Source organism: Sylvia atricapilla, chromosome 25 (assembly GCF_009819655.1).
Source record: "Sylvia atricapilla isolate bSylAtr1 chromosome 25, bSylAtr1.pri, whole genome shotgun sequence".
Classification (NCBI taxonomy): domain Eukaryota; kingdom Metazoa; phylum Chordata; class Aves; order Passeriformes; family Sylviidae; genus Sylvia; species Sylvia atricapilla.
This window is the reverse complement of record NC_089164.1, coordinates 4166760-4187785: the sequence shown is the minus strand read 5'-3', so window position 1 is coordinate 4187785 and position 21026 is coordinate 4166760. Positions and strand designations below refer to the sequence as shown.

The following is a 21026-nucleotide window of genomic DNA, read 5'->3' as shown; positions in this document are numbered from 1 at the left end:
GTCATCTTCTGTCTCCTCCCTCTCCATCCATCCTCACCCATATTCTCCTCCTTCCAGTTCACAATAAAACTGCTCCTTTTGTAACCACAATCATTCTCCCTGACAACTGATCCACCACACAAAAGCATTAACAAATAACACTGTAATAAATACAAGGTGCACAGCAAACATCCAGACAGGGAAAATATGTGGTTACATATGGAGCTGTTATAATGACACCTAATTTCAAGTATATCTGGTGATTTGTACTAATTGATATTGGCACAATCCCCATGGAAATTCAAATCTGGAATGGGAGTTTTGTGAAGGTTTTTTTTATGGAGCTGCAGAAGGTGTGAAGCCTGTGGCACCTGTGTTCATGTCCTAATGCAGAAAAGTGATGGATTTTTTAAGTGGAATACAAACCAGAATCATGTGGGGGAAAAAGACCACAGAATTTATTCCAGAATCGTTAAGGTTGGAAAAGACCTCCAAGATCATCAAGTCCAACCTCTGTTTGAACACCACCACACCCAGGAAATCATTTTGTTGTGACCAGTGCCCCACCACAAAGGCCAGAGTCACATCCCTGAGCTGGGGGGGTCCCTCCAGGACCTTCCCAGGGGTTCACAAGGTGAAGGAGCAGTTTGGAAGCTCTGGACTCAGTGTCCTGAGAAATCCCAACACCTCCCTCCACAGGGTTGGACAGAAAGGTTGGAAGGTTTAGGTGGGATATTGGCAAGGAATCCAGAATCAGAATCACCAGGTTGGAAGAGACCTCCAGGATCATCGAGTCCAACCCAACCCTAACCTCAACTAAACCCTGGCACTGAGTGCCACATCCAGTCTTTCCTTAAACACACCCAGGGATGGTGAATCTCCATCTCCCCAGGCAGACCATGCCAATACTTTATTGCCCTTTCTGTAAAAAACCTTTTCCTAATATCCAGCCTGTATTTCCCTTGGTGCAGCTTGAGACTGTGTCCTCTCATTCTGTCAGTGCTGCCTGGAGAGAGATCAACTCCCACCTGAGCACAGGCACCCTTCAGGGAGTTGTGGAGTGGTAAAGTCACCTCTGAGTCTCCTTTTCCCCAGGACAAACAGCCCCAGCTCCCTCAGTTGTTCCTCACTGGGTTTGTGCTCCCAGCCCCTCACCAGCCTCGTGACCTCCTCTGCATCTCAACATCCTTCCTGTTCTTCCCTTTGAGGATGAGGAGGGGCTGGAATATAATTCCCAGAGCAGCTGTGGCTGCCCCTGGATCCCTGGCAGTGTCCAAGGCCGGGCTGGATGGGACCTGGAGTAACCTGGGACAGGGGAAAGTGGCGGGGTTGGAGGTAGATGACCTTGAAGGTCCCTTCCAACCAAACCATTCCCAGATTCCACATTGATTCTTCCCAATGCTGGGGCTCACCTGAGCTGCTCCCTCCTGCTCTGCAGGCTCAGCCAGAGGAGGAAATGCCCAAGCCAGGGGCAGGGTGTGCAGCCAGATGTGGGGTAACTTCAGCCCTGGGATCACTGCTGACTGCAGAGAGCTGGCTCACCCTGGGCTCTGCTGCCCTGGCTCACAGCAGGACTGTGCCTCATCAGCTGTGACATCAAATTCAGTTGTTAATTGTGCTTGGAATTTCTGATATTACAATGGGAATGGGCTAGCTGCACATGACAAATATCAAATACTCATCAAAGCGAGCAGTCAATAAAATTGTGCAACCATGTGCGTGCAGGGAAAAAGATGATTCATTTACAGATGTGCTGCTGGTTTTTCGTGGCTGCACACAACCTGGGCCACATCAGGAACCAGACAAATGTTTAAACACCACCGTTATTTTCCACCAGACAAACTCTTGCAAAAAGCCTGACATTTCAGCTCCTCTTTGAAACAATTTCTGCTGGATGTAAGAAACGAAACCCATAGAAATATCCTTTTGGGATTAATTCTCTAAACATAATGACTAAAAAGCCTACTGGCTTCACTCAAAAATCCTGCCATTTTTGCTGCTAGTACTAATAGCTGCAAGAAGTTGGTATTATTTATCTTTCTAAAACCTCCTAAAAAGTTGTTTTGACTCCTGGAGGCTGCAGATTTTCTGTTGCAGAGACAAGGAAGCACTGCAGCATCTTTCAGAAGGAAGAAATGTGAGAGGGCAAGTGTCTTGTTGCAGCCTGTTAATCTGTACATTACACTGTAACCTGCTGTAAGCCTAGGAAAGGGAAATAAAAGGGAGCTCTGGTGAAAATCTTCAAATTATTGCAAAGAACAAGTTTTCAGGAAGCAATTAACTGCCTTACTGGGAATATCCCTGCTTTTTATTTGATGTCTAACTCATGGGAGGTATTTTGAAACATTTGATTGAGCTCAGTCAATTAGCCTTGATTATGGTTTGGCTTTTCCCTCAGAATAGGCTGATCCATAGGGAATGCCACTCATACCAGCACTGAGGCAGAGCAGGATGACTCAGCTGATTAATCAGCTTTCTTTTCTCTTATTAACAAGCAAGACTTTGGCTTCCCCAGCTGCTGAAGTGATCACTATCGAGCTCGTGTTGTAACTCACACAGCCCTGATCACCCCTGACTCACATTCTGAGAGCAGGAAAGTCACCTGCAGCCCTGATCTGTCAGAGAATGGTGAAATTACAGAATCCCAGACTGGTCTGGGCTGGAAGGGACCTTAAAGCTCATCTCATTCCACTTTGCACTGGACCAGGCTGCTCCAACCCTCCCACAGCTCTGTGACTGTGGGACATGCACAGCAATGTTTCACCCAGAGATTGCTGTTCACCACAAAGTCCTTGCCATTTGCAGGAGAAATGTTCCTATTCCTGCTGCTTTCTGATTGAGATTTGTCCCTAATTTGGAATCAACCATAATTCCCATGTTTATGGGTTCTGACAATTCCTTCCAGACTAGCAGGTACTGAGTCCTCAGCTGTATTTTGCCAAATAAATCTTACCACTTAGAACACAGCACAGAATCTGCAGATGAGCCGTTTTTTTCCAATCCAAAAATTAGATTAATTTATTAACTAAGTTAATGGAAGAAAAAGAAATGGCTACTTGTAAAAAACTTAAGTAAACACAGAGCTTTTTTCTCTTTCTTTAATAGGTAAATGGCACAAAACACAGCCAGGGTACAGGCACAGTGTGTAATCATGGTCGTGAAATGCCTACAATGTAAATGGACTTAATGACAAAATTAAACAAATCTCAATTAAAGGCACAATGATTCCAGACAGCCAAACCCCATCCCTCTCCCAGCTTCCCACTAAGTAGATCTCCAAGCATGGAAAAGTTGCCAGCTATGGGGAACAGTTTAGAAAGTTAATGACAGTACAAATGGGATTCACTGGAGACTGTAATCCTGACTCTGAAAGCATTGCCAGAGGCCTGACATGAAGGAACAAGTACTATTTCAAGCAGGCTGCAAAGCCAAGGCAAAGATTAACATCTGTCAGGATCAGCTACAGAGGAGATTCTTATTGATCCTTGAATGTCACAAGAATTTAGAAGGGCTCAAAAGAACTTTAAAGAGAATAATCAAGTATCTATGGATTTGGTTTGTAAATCTGAGGTACCTTTCCCATATTTCAGCTATATTTTTTTTTTCAAGCAGCTGTGTATGATGTAGCTCAGTGCTACAAGGCAGAAGAGCTATTTCTTCCAACTTAGTCACTGTCAAGCTTAGTCTTGCAGGAAAAGCAGTGGCAGGGAGCAGTTCTGGTGCTGTTACCAACCTCCAAGACACAGCTTTTCATGTTTGGACTATGTTGCTGTGGATTTTGTTTCTGCCTCATCCGTATCTATCCCTCCTAACAAGATTAAGGCTTTGCTCACATTCTTCTAATTAAAATGCTGTAATTCTGAGAAGAGATTCCACATCTTCTTTTAGCAGGGTAATCAGTACATCTGTGAGTTCAAGTTACTATTTTTTCACATCAAAGCTTGCACAAAGATAGCTCTCTTCCAGGCAGGCCATGACTTTTTATCCACACTGGTTTGAATCACAGGCTCCATTTTGTAGTGGGATCAACATCATCTCCTACAAGGAAAGGCTGGGAGAGCTGGGAATGCTCAGCCTGAAAAAGAGAAGGGTCCAAGGAGACCTGAGAGCCCCTTCCAGGACCTAAAGGGGCTCGGAGAGAGACTTTGGACAGCCTGAAAGGACAGAAGAAGGGGAATGGCTTCCCACTGACAAAGGGCAGGGTTAGGTGGGATATTGGACAGGAATTGTTCCCTGTGAGAGTGGTGAGGTCCTGGCACAGGGTGCCCAGAGCAGCTGTGGCTGTCCCTGGATCCCTGGAAGTGTCCAAGGCCAGGCTGGATGGGGCTTGGAGCCACCTGGGCCAGTGGAAGGTGTCCCTGCTAATCAAAGGCTCCCAACATCTCCTGTCAGGAGCAGACGAGTGTTTTTCAGCAGCATTTTTTCCTTATTAAACTGATGAGTTTAATGATCTGAGTGGAGCGTGTCCAGGGAAAGGAACAGAGCTGGAGCAGGGGCTGGGGCACCAGGAGGGGCTGAGGGAGCTGGGAAAGGGGCTCAGCCTGGAGAAAAGGAGGCTCAGGGGGAATTTCTGGCTCTGCACAACTCCCTGACAGGAGGGGACAGCCGGGGGGTGCTGGGCTCGGCTCCAAGGAACAGGGACAGGAGGAGAGGGAGCAGCCTCAGGCTGGGCCAGAGGAAGATTGGATATTAGTGAAAATTTCTTCTGAAGGCATTGCCCCAGGCTGCCCAGGGCACTTTTGGAGTGGAATACCTGGAAATGCCCAAAAACCATGTAGATGTGGGGCTTGCAGGTGTGGTTTAGTGATGGACACGACAGTGCTGTGTTAACAAACTTAAAGGATTTCCCCAACCTTAATGATCCTGTGAAGTTCAAGCTGTATTTCACTTACCAGGTGCATCCTCGAAATTTTTTAACGAAGTTTTTAGTTTTGTAGCTTCTCCTTGCTGTCTCAAGGTGCCACTGCACAGCTTCCAGAGGCCCCTCCTGCCCTCACTCCTTCCCCCTGTTTTCTCTAAGGCTGTGACACAGCACTAAGAGACAGTTTTGTTTCATCAGCTTCTCCAAGGTTGTTTTGGTGAATGTAGGTTGAGGAAACTCATTAGAGAAGTTTGGTCCTCCCAGTCCAAGAGTTCCCATATTCAAGCCACTGATTGTTCTCAGTGTGGAAAAGGGGGAAAAAAGGTTCATATCTAATATAATAAAAGGTAGCAAGGAAAATAATATGCTGCTAAACACAGGAATAGTAATCTTCTAATCCTGGCCTACTTTTATAAGAATTTCCATGTCCACATACCAGGGAAGTCAATGAACCCCAAGGCAAGCTGAAGTGTGAGTAGTCCCAAGATGTCCAATGCCATCAGTGATAGCATTATGTTGCAATTCAGGGATTCAGAGCTACTCAGAGCAGGGCCAAAGAGAGTTCCAGAAAATAGTTATAGAACATTTCTAGTGGTAGAAACACTCAAGGGCACGATTTAAAGGAAAAAGAAGCATCTTTCCCATTACAATTTGCACTGCAGCAACAAAAGCCTTTCAACAACTAGATGATGCCAGAAAATGTAAAGACCCTTCAGATGCTCCTCACACAAGTGAGTTGCCAAACACAGATTCATAAGAGCTGCTGAGACTGCCAGGTCAGTCCAACTCCCTGTTTCCTGTTCTTAAGCAAAGGTTGCTGAACTCCATTTAAACCCCTTTGCGCTCTGTTCTGTGCTTGAAGGATTCCCACAGTGCAGGACAGGACCTGATCCCTCCTGTACAGACACCCTTCTGTTGGAATGTCCTTTGCACAGAGGGGCTGTGTGACCAGGAGAGGTGTGCAAAGGCACAGGAGTTTTTACTCCAGAGACAGCTGCAGGCTCCCAGCAAGGGAGGACATCCTGCATCATTCGCTTCTCTGTGTGTTACATCCTTCAAGCTTTGTGTGAGGTGAGGATATTCCAGAGCTGTCAGCCTCCAGAGGTTCAAGATCCAGACAAACAAACCCCTTTCCCACATTGAAGTGTCACCTTAAATTTCATTTCACCTTAAACGGCTGAGCGGGGGAATAAAAACCTCCGATGTGAAAACATCCACAGCAGCTGCCTCCCCTCAGCCTCTGACATAACACAAAGATGGAAAACTCCTACTCCCCACTGCCTGCTGGGTCTGTGCCCAGCAGCCCACAAGGTCCAGCTGAAATATGGCCCCAGCTCAAACTGTCTCTGCTCCCTGGGAGCACGAGCAGATTTGTTGTGCAGCAGCTGCCTGCACTGGGGATGTTCAGAGGGCTGAAGTTTGGGCTCTGTTTGGCCTGAAACACTGGTGATGCTCAGAGGGCTGAAGTTTGGGCTGTGTTTCCCTGGCCTGACACACTGGGGATGTTCAGAGGGCTGAAGTTTGGGCTGTGTTTCCCTGGCCTGACACATTGGGATGCTAAAAGGGCTGAAGTTTGGGCTGTGTTTCCCTGGCCTGACACACTGGGGATGTTCAGAGGGCTGAAGTTTGGGCTGTGTTTCCCTGGCCTGACACATTGGGATGCTCAGACAGCTGAAGTTTGAGGTTTCTCTTGGCTGACACACTGGGGATGTTCAGAGGGCTGAAGTTTGGGCTGTGTTTCTCTGGCCTTACACATTGGGATGTTCAGAGGGCTGAAGTTTGGGGTTTCTTTTGACTGACACACTGGGGATGCTCAGAGGGCTGAAGTTTGGGCTGTATTTCCCTGGTCTCAGTTTTGGTGTTGGGCACAGCCAAAGCAGAGCTGAGATTCTCAGAGCACAGGAATGAAGTAACCCCTAAATCAACCTGTGCTAGCTCAGTGCAAGGAAACACAACTTGGATTAGTGTCTCTGAACATATATTTTGTTGCTAATGTCCAGAATCCATCACGTTTCATTCCCACCCCTCTTTAGGGCTGCCAGCAGCTGTCTGGCATTGTGAGTTAATACAGCAATGAGTTAAAACCATCACACAGCAAGGAGTAAATACCTTCCACAGCAGATGAAAGCCAAGATGCTGAAGAGGTCCCACGTGTGCTGCAGAGAAGATTGTGTGGGGCAGCAGCTCTGAGGCAGCTGGACTCAATGTGTGACAGGAGAAGGCAGGAGCCTTGCAGATAAAGGAGTCAGAAAGCACGTGGAGCAGCACTTGGAGCTGGAGAGGAAACAAAACAGAGGATGTCAACACATAAGCATGACCAGGGGCAGGAGAGAGAGAGAGAGAGAGCAAGAGAACAGATTTTTAGAGGTGGTTATCTCACTCTCCTGCTGCTTTTTAATCCATCCACTCCATAAAGAAAGAGGCAGAAGAGGGTTTTGGTAAAGAGAGAAGGAGCTGGTACTCACATGGATTACAAACACTGGCAAAACCACTCTTGTGTTTCTGCCCCTTGAGGCACGCACACACTAAAATACAATGAACAAATAAGGACAATAAGGCAAATAAAAGCATGTGAAGAAGTAGGAGCAGTTTCCCAAACATCCTGAACACTTTTGCTTTGCAGTGGTTTACTCTGCTGCCAAGTAATCAAGATGATCTCTTCGGCTGAACTCAGAAAAAAGCACAGGGGGGAAATGTAGGTATGGAGCATTTTTATGGTGTCAACACACTTCCAGAGACAGCAGGCTTTAATCCTCACTAAATGCTGAGGACACAAATACGAAGTATGAAAGCCCAGGGGTAAAAATTCCAGCAGCACCACAGTTCCCAGCCCAGCTCTGCCTCTCCATGGAAAACGCTGCAGCTCCATTGTCTGGAGTGCTGGAAGTGCAAGGTGAAACCCCATTCGCTTGTTTTGTTTTCTGGTTGTGTTCAGATGAGCCACGGCATCAGCAGGAATATCTGAAAGGCCTAAGCAATTGTAAAAACTTCATGTTTTTCTTGGTAAACTACCCTAGACACCAGGAGACTCCTATTTCTCCTGCAAGAACTACTTGTGCTTGCAGAGAACATTACAAGATGACACTGCAATCTGATAACTCAGTGTTTCTGTGGTTTACTTTGTTTTATTTGGTGGTGTTTCCAGATTTTTTGTGGAAATCTCTACCCTGTTTCTTAGGAGGTTTTACCCTCTCATTTCAAAACTACACCACATCTAAAAGGTTCCTGCTGTGCAGGGAAAGAAAACCCTTTTTTCCACCTCTTTGGTAACCAAAATTTTAAGCCACCAGCAAGTAGCAAAATACTTCAAAGCTGAAAGTTTTTCTTGCACCCAACTAAAGTATTTGCTTAGTTTAGATTGAAGATTGTTACTTAATATATTTTTTATTATTATAATATATTCCAATCTCACTATTTATTTAGATCTGCTTAGTTTAAAACCCTCTGTATTTCACATCTCTGTAGTGGAGTGCTTTGGAATTCTAAAGAAATGGTTTTGAACTGAATCTCAGATGGGAAAGGCAGGTGGAGTACAAGGCTTTGAGCACTACCACATCCTTATAATCTGCAAAAAAAAACCCCTCAGGCTTTGCAATGAGCAGATAGAGAAATATCTACCTAAATCTTGAAGGTCACTTCATGTACAGAAGGGCACAAAGTTTATGTCCAGTTGTCCAGAAAAAAACAGAAATATTCTTCTCAAATGTACAGGATATGTCAAAGAATACAGAAATTAAACAGCTAATGAGCAACAGCTCAATGATTGAGTTCTTTTGTACACACAATTCACTTTGGGGTGTGCTGGTTTAAGGGAAATTATCGACATTTTTCTACAGTTGAAAGTATTATGCCTGTGCCTTGTGAGTTACAACAAGAAGGGCACAGAATGACTGTGACTGCTCTGGGGTCAACACCCATTTCCAGCTGCACTAAAAATAAGGAATTTGATTTCTAAAGGTGTCATTTGAGGGGTCTTTGTCATGATTTTTCCTATTGTAATGTAAAGTAAATCATAAGAGAGGGAATTCAATCCCTAAGAAGGCAATTGATTTCTGTAGGTCTCATGAAAGTGAAATAGATTTTAAAATGGGAAAGAATATCCTAGAATTAAAAAAAAAAAGAAAACAAAAGGAGGTGGGTAATGGAGAAGAAGAACATTGCTACTGCTTGGCAAGAATGCTGTGTTATTCTTTGGGTTCTTCACATGCTGTAGAAGTAAATTCTACTGACCATAAGCGAGTGGAGAGGATCATTTTATTAAGTGTTTGTAAAACCACTCGACATTTCTGGATGGAAAAATCCTACACAAAAAGCAAAGCAATATTCCATCCCAGCACTGACAGCTTCTTCCCTATCTCAGCACTCTGAGTGAACACAAGAGCACCTCCATGGCATAAGATTTAATTTTGTAGATTTTTGTCTATATCCTTAAGGAGTTTTTTTATGAAAAAAAGAAAATACCCCAACATATCAGTTTGAACTGCTCCAGCTACAGAACTTTTTATCAGGTGCAGCCAGACCCTCAGTTCAGTAGAACAGAGATTTTAAAGTTCTTTCAACTCTATCCTTTGCTGCATCCCTCTGTACTCTGACATGCCAAGCACAGACACCCTTCAGCTTCCCTTTGGAACTTCTCAGAATTCTTGCTCCATTAAAATATCATTGAGTCATTTGAAATAGTTATAAACACACTGAAAGATTCGCAGGAGATAAAATTCCTTTTGGATGTAAATAATTAATAGAATGGGAAAGTCTGAAAAGTCGTGGCCATAATTTATGGCTGCTCCTTGTCCTTACATAATGTTCTTTTCCAAATTTGTGATGCAGAGGAACACTGAAGATGATGGAGTCTACCTTTGGGAATCTGATCATGACATCCCAGCTCATTTTTGCTTTCTACCTCATTTTTGGAGTCAGTGCATTGATGCCTTACACCACAACACGTGCAATTGCTAAAAATCGCCTGTCTTCATGTTTATTTGTGCAGTTGTAGAAAAGTGAAAAAGGAGAATATAAATGAAAAATACGAGCCTGAATAAAAACTAAATGCTAGCATTGCTGCTGGGATTCAGCTGGTTCTTATTAATCAGGGTTTGGAAAAGAATCAGGATTTATATTCCCTTCTGAATAGCTGGAATAAGATCACTAGTTGGAAAGGTTTACTGGCCCTGAAGATATTGTATTTTTCTGCCTTAACTACTCTTGGCTGTAAGAGGGGATGTAACATCACAGTCTGACTGCCCTCATACTTTTTGTTCCCAGCTGAATTCCAGTTTGATTTTTGGTAGTGTTGTGAAGTCTGAAATTCCAGTCCTTTCATTCCTGGTAATTTTGTATTGGAAACCTCGGGGCCAAATATAGCAAGCCAAGTATTCCCAAATTTAAATCCATTTGAGAAAGGTGCAGAGGGGAGAAGGGCAGGCCATGCTTCAGCCCCAGGAAGGTCTTTGGAGTCAGTGTTTTAAGCAGCAACAAGGAAAGAGTCCTGCTGTGTGTGGACAGGAATTGTAGGGAGCAGCAGCCCCATGCAGGCTGCCAGCTGGGGAGGATGGAGGCATCCAACTTTATATGGATGCATTTATCCCATTTATCCTGCAGTAGTTTTCCTGTCAGTTAGTGCCTGAGATCTTTAGTCACTCCTTTGTGCCTATGAATTAGGATATATGAAACCCTGGAGTCCTATAAAATATATATATCCAGCTTCAAGGCGATATGGAAAGTTCCAAAGCAATCATCACGTGTCAATCATTGATTTTGGGATTTGCTTCCAGGATGGTAATATAGGGATGATATAGAGCCCTGGTATGCTCCAATAACTTACTTCTAGCCAGGATTTTTATTTCTAGCTCATTTAATTTACCAGCTTTATGCCATCGAGGTCATTGACTTCAGGAGAATCACATTCACATGCTCCCCCAAAAGCTGTTTTCTGTCATTTATTTTCAGATTTGTCACTACTATTGTAAGTGACGCATTTTCCTTCGCTTTATTTAAAGAGTTTTTTATCAGAGACAATTTCTTCATTATTTATCGAACAACTGTCAGTTTGGTTTTGTTATCTGCAGCAGGATAAAGCTCTCTGCTCTGTCAGGGTGGCTCTGTGCATGTTTCACACCCACTAACAGCCAATCTGTCACAGCAAGGGCTGCATTCTGTCACAAGCCCTTGCTGGTATGGCCACCCTGACCTAAGATCATGAGGTTTTTCCCAAAGGAATCACATTTTACATGACTGTTGATGCCTCTGAATTCCCCTGAGCATGTTCTACAAGCGAGAGTATCGCGATGCCAAACACTGTAAAACAAATTTGAGAAGCCAAACAAATGATTACATTCTTAGGAGTTTTGGTTTTGTTTTCTCACTCAGGAGTTTTAAAGTGAGCTTTATAAAGGTGAGCTGTGCCTGTCCCATGTCACCAGACCTGTCACCTCCTGTCAGGAACCTCCAGCTGAGGGAATGGGGTGTCAATGAAGGTGAGGGGATATGCACTTCTTTTCCTCTCTTTGGACTCCTCCACAGAGACACCAGCAAGTGAAACACTGATGTACTGGCTCAGGATGAAAGAAGGGATAAAATTAGGCCCTTCAAATAAGTCACTCCCATTACTTATAACCCAGTAAATATAGAATAAACCTTAAGAAGTGTTTTCCAAAGCCTCATTGGATTTGGATTTGTGCATCCCCACCCCAGAGAACCAAAGCATGGTTTGGTTGGAAGGGACCTCGAGGATCATCTGACTGAACGCCCTGCCACGGGCGGGGAATATTCCATTATCCCAGTGACAGTGGAATATTCTTCCCAGCCTTGGGAAGGCTGAGCTGGAACAGAGACTGGACAGAGCTGGAGAATAAAGCAGGGATTTTTTGAAAGGCCTTTAGGATGCACCTTGGGCAGGACAGAGCCTGACCAGGGCTACACCCAAAATTGTCACAAAATGGACAAACGGTCACGAGGTCTCACACTTTTATAAAATTTGGTCCATTTGCATATTGGGGTTTAATTGTCCAGCTACAGCTTTGGCTTGTGAAGTCCCATCCTCCTTGTTTTCCTTCTTCAGCCCACCCTTTTTTGTGCTTTTGGGCCTGAAAGTTGTACTTGCTGTCATTGGCCATCAGCAGGAAAAGGATTTGTTTTGTCTCCCTGCTCTGAGAAGAGAGTTACTGGCATTTGATGTGAGGCTCAGAACTGCACCCCAAAGTAGCACAGAATCTGAGAAACATTAAAGTTCAAACTTCAGATATCACCAGGTTGCTCCAAGCCCATCCAACCTGGCCTTGAGCACCTCCAGGGCTGGGCAGAGATTCATGGTGCAATTCTCCCTTCAGCACCCCAAATTACCAGCGGCTCAGTGGGCTGTGAACCATCCCTGTCATTATCTTTATCTGGGTTTGGGCTGAGTCAGAGCTCTGGAGGCAGATGCTGGGTGCACATCCTGATGATGAGGAGGATCACGGGGACACGACGCTCCCCTCTGCAGGGCAGCATTTTTCTCAGTCTGCTGCTCTCCCTAGAAATCCTCAAAGCAACGTTTCAGTGCTGGAGGCATTTGGAAAAGAAAGAAAAAAAAAAAGGAAGTGTATGAGACACAGGTAGCTTCCAGCTGGCTCCCCAGCACTCATAAAGCTCCTATTTACAGGCTGAGTCACTGAAGATATAATGGAGGAATGAAATGTTGGGTCCATTAGAGATTCCCATTTTCTTGCTCATCAGCTAAGATGAAGGGAAAGCTGTGGCTCTGACACTGCTCTTAGTCATAATGGCTTCAGGATTCCCTTCAGGGCCTCCCAGGGCTCAGACAGCTTTCCCCTGAGTTACTACTGCTAAGTTTTAATTCATATAACTGATGTACCTGTGAAAGGGTTTCCACAAGAGATGTGCCAGAGGCACCTATTTTTTACCAGCAACTTCAGCAGCAACTGCCTCCTTCATTTCTCTCTCACTACCAGAAGCAATGAGACAAAACTAATTCACTACTTGTTGCTTATTTTGGTGACCTCCACGATCCCACTTGCTGCACTGACAGCCAAGCAGCTCTGTTTATTTTTTGCACATCCCTAAAACATGCCAACAACTTCAAGAATGACAGAAAACAACATTCCAAATTGTATCATGCCTTAGATTACAACGTTTTATGCTTATGTTTATTGACTGTGTTTATTTTTATTTAGAAAATAATTTATTTGCTTGTGTTTGACTGAGCCAAATGAGCATTAATTTATCTTTTCTCTGTGGAGGAGCTGCTTTAATGGCATCTGGTCAATGTGCAGTGAGAAGGCTGCACTGACTGCTGGTCTTATTGGAAACAATTAATTTAGAAAATTTATTCAATTTTTATTCCTAATAACTTTCCAGGCAACATTCCCTGTTTGTCCATTTTTCCTTGGATTCTGTGGGTAACTTTAACAAAAAGGGAATTCCCTAAACTTGTTTTGTTTGGCCCTTGTTGCACTTACAGGTTCTGCAGGCAAAGAGCTTTTCAAGACACAGAACCATTCGCTTTTTGGTGTGATCCATTTCCCCACTCCACAGAATTACAGAATTGTGGAATCCCAGAATGGTTTGGGTTGGGAGGGACCTTAAAGCTCGTCTCAAAGCCCCTGCCATGGGCAGACACCTTCCACCATCCCAGGGTGCTCCAAGCCCCATCCAAACCTGGCCTTGGACACTTCCAGGGATCCAGGGGCAGCCACAGCTGCTCTGGGCACCCTCTGCCCAAACTGGTCTGTAACTCTTTGATTCTACCCTGAGACTAAGAAATAAGACTGAATGAGGCATTTTTACCCACCAGGTCGGTCACCCTGTATTCATGTAAATGCTGAAGAAAGACTCACTTCAGTAGGATGTTTTATGAATGTCTGGGAGTGGTAGAACAGAGGAATAGTCTATGGATGCTGAATAACACCACATCATTTACTGGATTCTGCCACAGCCAGGAATCCGGGAAAAAGACAGTAAAAGAACTTTTAAAAAAAAGTCCTGCTGAAAATAAACGCTTTTGTGGTTAAAAAAACAGCCAGTTGGAACTGAAACAGTGTTTTCTTAGGGTGGCAGAACAGTTGGAAAAGTTGTTGGATTATTTTTGGCAGTGGCCAGCACATTATAGCTCTATCATTACTGGTACTCAACTCTCCAGAGTTCACTGAAAGGGTTATTACTTCACTAGTACATTCCTGCAAAAATACAGCATATTCCATCTGTAGCATGAAGCTCTGGAACTCTGTGTGACCTTTCTGACATGCTGATAGGAGTGTGACCAGCTCAGCTCCCAAATGCTGCAACAGCCAGGGGGAACCTGAGACAGAGGCAGGGTGGCCAAACCTCTGCACAGGTGCTGCTCCAGGAGCACAAAACAGGGTGACTCCTGTGCCCTGCACTGCTGGAAACAGGCTGGGAAGGTTTCAGCTGGAGGTTTAAACATCAAGTAACTTGTGCTTGGGTGTTGGCAAGAGCCAAAGCCAGTGGCTGCCTTTGCTGGCAGCCAGAGCTCCCGAGGACAGACACTGTGCAGGTGGAAAGTGAGTCCAGCTCATGCTTTGGCATTAGCAGCTTGTTCTCCTTAGCAAATGCACTCCAGCCTGAATGCAGCAGGATTTTTGCAGTACAGGAGTACCTTATCTAACCCCTATTTACCTTATACAACCCCTACTTCCCTTATGAAATGGAGCAGATAAGCCATTGAATAGAAAGATTAATAAAATACTACTTCTATCCCTTTCAGTGCCATGACTTTACAATCAGAAAATGTGTTTTGCTGAGAAGGTGTCAGTGTGCTGGATTTAATTGGTGAAGAAAATAATGGTTTTCCTTTAGCTGGGGTCTGTATGGCCATTCACAATGTAGTGGTCAAGAGTGGAGTCACTGCTGCCCTCACAGCAGCAGTACAACAAACACCTGAATGTGTGCTTTTATGTGCCTGTTAGTTGTGTGTCTTCTAGCCTTCTCAAATATCAGCCACAACCAGATAATTGTCTGCCAATAAATGGCAATCTGTGAGTCTCCTCCTGAATTGAATTGTAACCAGATTTCCTTCCCAGGCAGATGTTGGGGCTGTGAGCCCTGGTTTGTGCCTGACTGCTGTGCAGTGCCATCAGGTTTTGCTGCCCCACGGGGCATCACTCCTGGGCTTGGGGAGACTCCTGGAAGGCTCTGAGAGGAGTGGGAAGCAGTAGATCAATAACCACAGTGGAGCAGAGGTGCTGAGTAAAGGCAGCCCTCCCTGGCTTACAAAAGTGCTGCTCTGCAAAGTCTGGAACTGTTCTGGACAAGCTCGGGGCTGTGACAGGGAAAAGGCACAGCTCAGAAAGCCAAGGGGGGAACGGCACTGCCAATGCTGCTTTGCTGGCCAATTACTGACACAAACCCTTCTGCCCCCAGTGACCCACGGCACCGGCAGCTGGCAGGAGCAGCAGGGCCCCATGGCAAGGTGCAGCCCAGCCCGGCTCAGCTCTGGATGAAATAAGGACCTTGCTGGGGGAGCAGTTCTTCGTGCAGTCCGCTCAGAGGTAAGGCAGCACTCCCCGCCCACAGCAGCCTGGAGTCACCCGTGGCCAGGCTCCAGAGGAAGGGTTAATGAAGTTCTCCAGCACAGAAGTGGGGTCAGTGCCAAGCAGTGTCATTTTGTGATAACCTTTGTGGCCAGGGCTCCCATCAGCCATCCATGGACCCCCCAGCACTGGAACTGGCAGCTGCACATCCCCTACAAGTCCAGGTGGCTGCAGGAGGCATCCACTGTGAGCATCCCCAGAAAGCACCAGCAGAGGCTCTAATAACTAATTATGTGAGAAAGTTTGGAGAGAGAATCGCAGAATCCCAAAATGGTTTGGGCTGGGAGGGACCTTAGACCTCATCCTGTTCCAACCCCCTGCCATGCGTAGAGACACCCCGAACTCCCCAAAAATAGCCTGTAAAATACCTCTGTGTGCCAGGAAAAGAGTTCATGACCCTCACAGCCCAAGGCACAGCTAATCTTTAATGTTAACTCGTCTTGCCTGTGTTGTCATCAAGTCAAATTCACTTTTTTGATGTGTCACTTTCTATTCTCCACTAACTCACTAATTGATAAAAATATTCCATTTCGAATCTTCAGAAAAGTTACCCCCTATCCCAAATACATTCTGTCTGTGTTTGGGCCACGCTCCACATAATGATTTAGCACAAGGAGAGGAAATACAAGGCAATTAAAGAGAAAAGGCAAGCAGGGAAGGTCTGTCTGCCTTTGTGTTAATGGCATTAAAGCAAAAATCCCAGCACAGGCAACACAAGAGAAGGGAGGTAAATGCAGCTGCATTTTAGAGCAGCAAATGTGGTAGAGCACAAAACCAGAACCAGCTCTTTGCTGACATTGCAGCATCTCTTTCCTATAGAAGGAAATAATAAAAAAGGGGTTTATGCATAAACACAATACACTGAGGCTGGGATTGGCATGGCTAAATTGCGCCTGGATTTTATTCTGCAAACCTTTCCCATTAACATTTCTGTCGGGAAAGCTGACTCTGGAGAGATGCAATGAACCATCTGACTTCAATTTGGTGGTAGAACAAGGGGTTACTCTCTGGAGGGTGCAGAGCCAAGCTCGGAGCTACACCCAGCTCTGTTTCCTTACACAGAGGATGACGAGTGCTCCAGCACGAGCAGCACGTGGGAAAGCAGCAACCCTCAGCCTGGCTTTAGGCAAGCTGAAGTGGCTTTGGGACAGCGAGGATTTGCTCTGTGATAAACATTTGACTCCCCTCGTCATCATTTTGTCCCCAGTGCCTCCAGCAGTTGCACAGACAAGTGCTCACAGGGCTGTTGGCCTCTCTCTGCCTTCGTCCCCTCCAGGCAGCCTCTGCTTCTCCACCCTCCTCAGACACTACCTCCACTTGGCTCCTGGTTTCCTCAATGTTTGCTCAGCCCTGCACAAACCCTGCTGTTTATGTCATTTCAGCTCCTGTCTGAGATAAGACACGCCAGGTCCTGTGGGACATCCTAGGGTTGCTCTGCATTTCCCACAGGATCAGGCTCTGGCAGAGCACCCTGGTCAAATCCTTCAGTGCTGCTTGCTTCTAATCTGAGAAGGCTCCAAAGAGAAGGGGAACTGCAACCATAATTGACCCACACCCAGAAAAAACATTAAGACATTCTGGGAAATCACAGTGGAACTGCAGAGGCCGATTCCTCTGGTACAAAACCCTGTTTGTCCAGTGGCTTTGGGGCTCCCTGCCTGCTGGCCAGCCGGGGCAGAGCTCGGGGCCAGCTGAGACATGTCAGGAAAACAAGGCAAAGAGACGGGGAGGAGCCTCACCCAGGCTTTTCTGTTTATACCCTGTCTCTGCTTATTAAGTCTTTACAGAGGAAATACAATGTCTGCCCTTCACTGCAATTCCAGAGCCTTTCTGAATGTCTCTCATTCCCAACACGTGGCTGAATTAGTCAGCACATGGTAGTTGCCCAACGAGGTATTGCTGCTGCTGCTCTTCCATGACATGGGTCTTAGCAAAGGTTTAGACATTTGGCTTGCACTTTTCCACACCCAAACAGATGTGCCTGTCCTCTGGATTGAAGGAGGACCAGCACTGGCACTGCATCTGCTCTGCAGGCACTTTTAGGGAGTTTTGCTTGTGGCATTCTGAAAAAAAAAAAAAACCCAGGTGTTTCCCTGTCCAGAATTCCCAGTGCTTTGGCCACAATGGCTTTAGCTGTGCTGTATCTAGGATGCCAATGCAGAGGTAGCTTAGTACCTACAGTGCTCCCACATTTGCCCTTGAATGTGGAAAAATCCCATCTGTCCTTGTGACACAGACACCTGAGCTCTTCAAGGAAGGAGCCTGGGTTTTATCTGCCCTAAATCAGTGATGTGGTGTGTGCTGAAAGGGCAGGAGGGAGAGCTGGCAGCTGCTGGAGGCTGCTGAGCCAGCCAGCAGGTGGGGTCTGGCCAAGTGGCAGGTGAGTGTGGCTGCTGAGGGTGTGATAACCTCTTGGTTTGGAATGACAGGTGTCTGCTAAGGAAGGCAGGAGCCTGCCTAGGAATGGAGAATGTAAACCCCTTGCCTATAGAATTATTATAATTTTGAAATTAAGGAGCTTTCAAGCAAAGATATGGGAATAAGAATAACAGTTCTTTACTAGGAAAATTAAAATAAAAATGCGGCAGTAGAAAAAAACCCCAACAAACCAAACCAAACCAAAAAACCCCTCACAAAACCACAAAAAACAACAAACAAACAAAATCCCCACTGACAGAGTCAGAATACAACCTGACACCTTGCTGGTCAGGATGTTGGTAGCAATCCAATTGAATCATAGCTGCAGTTCTCCTGCAGGGACAGATGTGGTTCTGTTGAAGCAATGATCCTGTAGAAGGGTGGAGTTTTCCTCTGAAGGTCCAATGGTGGTGAGATGGGTCTCGTTTTCCTCTGGAAATCCAGTGCAAACAGGCTGTGCTGGTGCTCTGAATCTTAGGTTTCATCCAGGTAGGAATGCTTGGCTCCACCCACTGGGTGGAGCAGCTCCCAATGAGATGATGGAATTTTGTCAGTCATGCAGTGAGCCTGGATGGCCCATTAACAGCAGATACCCCTGGAGGGAGGATGGGTGGTGGAAGAGATAAAGAACACGGCCCCACTTGGTTTTAACAGCTGGTAGAATAGATACTGATAGATAGCTGATAGATAGGTAACAGTGATAGAACACGTAACTCTGGTTATATCTTGCATTGCAGCTTAAGACAGGTAATGGCACAAGGTATTGGCTTGGTGGCCCTCACCTTGGCCCCAAGGACACCTCTGCAGACAAATTTAGGGAATGGACAGCTGTTTTAGCCAAGGGACTGCTTCTACTTTCACTCCTCTGCAGCCAAGACACAGGCCCTGGCCAAAAAGGTTGCTGCAAAACTCACTAGAGATCTGACTCCTGGGAACATGCTGTCGCCATATGGTCTCCACATTAATAACACCAAACAAGTGCTTCATAAACAGCGCTCTAACAACAAATACCAGAGGAATTAATAATAATCTAGCTATTATTTTCTAGTGTTCTCGCTTTATTAAGAACACTGATGCTGTCTGAATGAGCTCTTCCGGAAGGACAACATCTGGCACTCACATGAATACCAGATGAAATCCGTACGATCTTGGGTATCTGACAAATTTATGGCCAGAACAGCAGCAGTTTGTGCCCACCTGGCTCGCAGTCACAGTGCTTTTCTCTCTCATTCTATGTGATAACCTAATGCCCATGCTGCTCTACACTCTGACTGCAGTCACAGTGCCTCTCTTATTCTAGGTGATAAAGTAATGCCCACGCTGTTCTCCACTCTGCAGTAACGCTGCCTTTTAACAGTGCCTTTCTCTCTTGTAGGTCATCACGTAATGCCCATGCTGTTCTACACTCTGGCTGTAGCTGTTTTGATCGGCACACAGGCAGCTCCCAAGTCAGAGGACAATGCTCCACTGGAGCACCCTGCGGAACACTCCCTGCTCAGCACCCGGAGCGACCGACCCCACATTGCCCAGGCGGCTCCACACACGTCCCACGGCCACGCCACGTGGAGCCTCGGCAGGAGAGAAGCTGTAAACATCACCGTGGACCCCAAAATTTTTCGGAAGCGGCGTTTCCGGTCTCCCCGGGTGCTGTTCAGCACGCAGCCCCCGCCAGTGGCCGGGCAGGGCCGGAATTTGGGGTTTCTCAGCAGCACGGGGGCTCTCAACAGGACTGCCAGGAGCAGGAGGAGCACACACCCCGTGCTGCACCGCGGGGAGTTCTCTGTGTGCGACAGCGTCAGCATGTGGGTCGGGGACAAAACCACAGCCACCGACATCAAGGGCAAGGAGGTGACGGTGCTGGGCGAGGTCAACATCAACAACAACGTCTTCAAGCAGTACTTTTTCGAGACCAAGTGCAGGGACCCCAAGCCGGTGTCGGGCGGGTGCCGCGGCATCGACGCCAAGCACTGGAACTCGTACTGCACCACCACCCACACCTTCGTCAAGGCCCTGACCATGGAGGGCAAGCAGGCGGCCTGGAGGTTCATCCGCATCGACACCGCCTGCGTCTGTGTGCTCAGCAGGAAGGCTGCCAGGCCCTGAGCCCGCGCCCTCCGACCTCCCCTACCTCAGCCTGTAAATTATTTTAAGTTATAAAGGACTGCATGGTATATTTATAGTTTATACAGTACAGAAAGAACCTCATTATTTATTAAACTCTTTTGGAAACCTTTGGTGTTTTGTAAGTTATTTAGTGGCAGAGCTCTTTGAAGAGTGATCGTTTTAGTCTCATTCACCCCTACAACTCTGGGCTACTGAAGCAGCTTTCAGCAGAAAGAAAACATTTTCCACATAGTTTTCACACGTATTGCTCTCTTCCACAGGAAAACTTCCCTGCCAGTTTATTGTAGGTTTATTTTCAATTGATTTTTTCTTTGTCCAAATACCAAGAGACCAAAACAGAACTTTCAAAACTTGCTTCCAGTGTTACTAATTATCCATAAAAATATTAATCATATATATAATTAATCATCTTAGTGAAGTCCTGGTAGAAACACTAGTTCTTCATTGCTGCCACATCACTTTCTAAGCAAGACCTTTAGCGCATATTTTAAAATTGCCCAAGTATTTTTATTGCAAAAATAATCCATTCTGAATTATTTTGGAACATTTATCTGCACAAGAGTAGAATCTCAAAGTGTGTATTTTTGTGTTAAAATGGTATTTTACAGCTCATTACTTCAGAGCTATATTAGAATGATGGGATTCCAAATGTCAATATACTTATATAAATTTTAAAAGTTCATGTGCCTTATAATCCAAATTTGATAATTTTCTCAAGCCAGTGTTCTGGTAATGAGGACCTGCCTTAGGAGCAAGTCTTTTCATGCAAGACAGAATAAAATCCAAAAATAAATATTAAAAAAATCACCGAGGCTGTGTTTTAGCAAGGACCCAAAATAACCCTGTGCTCAAGATTTCTGCATGTTGGGGACATCGACCTCCAGAAATACCCGGCGGAGCCCCAGGCCTGTGCTGGGCGTTTCACTGCACTCTCCAAAAGCTGCAGATCCTCTCCTTGTTTCCTTTGGAAAAGCAGCTGTTCTCCATTGCAGAAACTGTTTCAAAACAAATACCACCAAGGCTTTTCAGCATGGTCTCTTCCAAATCCTAGAGGGCACAGCCACCCTCGCCTCCCCTCCTGCACGGTTCTTGCTTTAATG

General features: G+C 45.8%; 2 protein-coding genes across 2 annotated transcripts in view; one reads left to right on the top strand and one right to left on the bottom strand.

The window, feature by feature from the left end:
- Positions 1 to 4583: 4583 nt before the first annotated feature.
- The window catches only part of OLFML3 (olfactomedin like 3), a 289605-nt gene continuing 273162 nt past the window's right edge, over positions 4584 to 21026 (bottom strand). The window contains exon 4 of the mRNA XM_066335700.1: positions 4584 to 4594. The gene's annotated coding sequence lies outside the window, so the exon portion shown is untranslated. The remainder of the gene's footprint in view (positions 4595 to 21026) is intronic.
- NGF (nerve growth factor) lies at positions 15219 to 20058 on the top strand. Its single transcript, XM_066335984.1, has 2 exons — positions 15219 to 15342; positions 19178 to 20058. Exon 2 carries the CDS (start codon positions 19189 to 19191, stop codon positions 19903 to 19905), a length of 717 nt encoding a protein of 238 aa, XP_066192081.1. The 5' UTR covers positions 15219 to 15342; positions 19178 to 19188; the 3' UTR covers positions 19906 to 20058.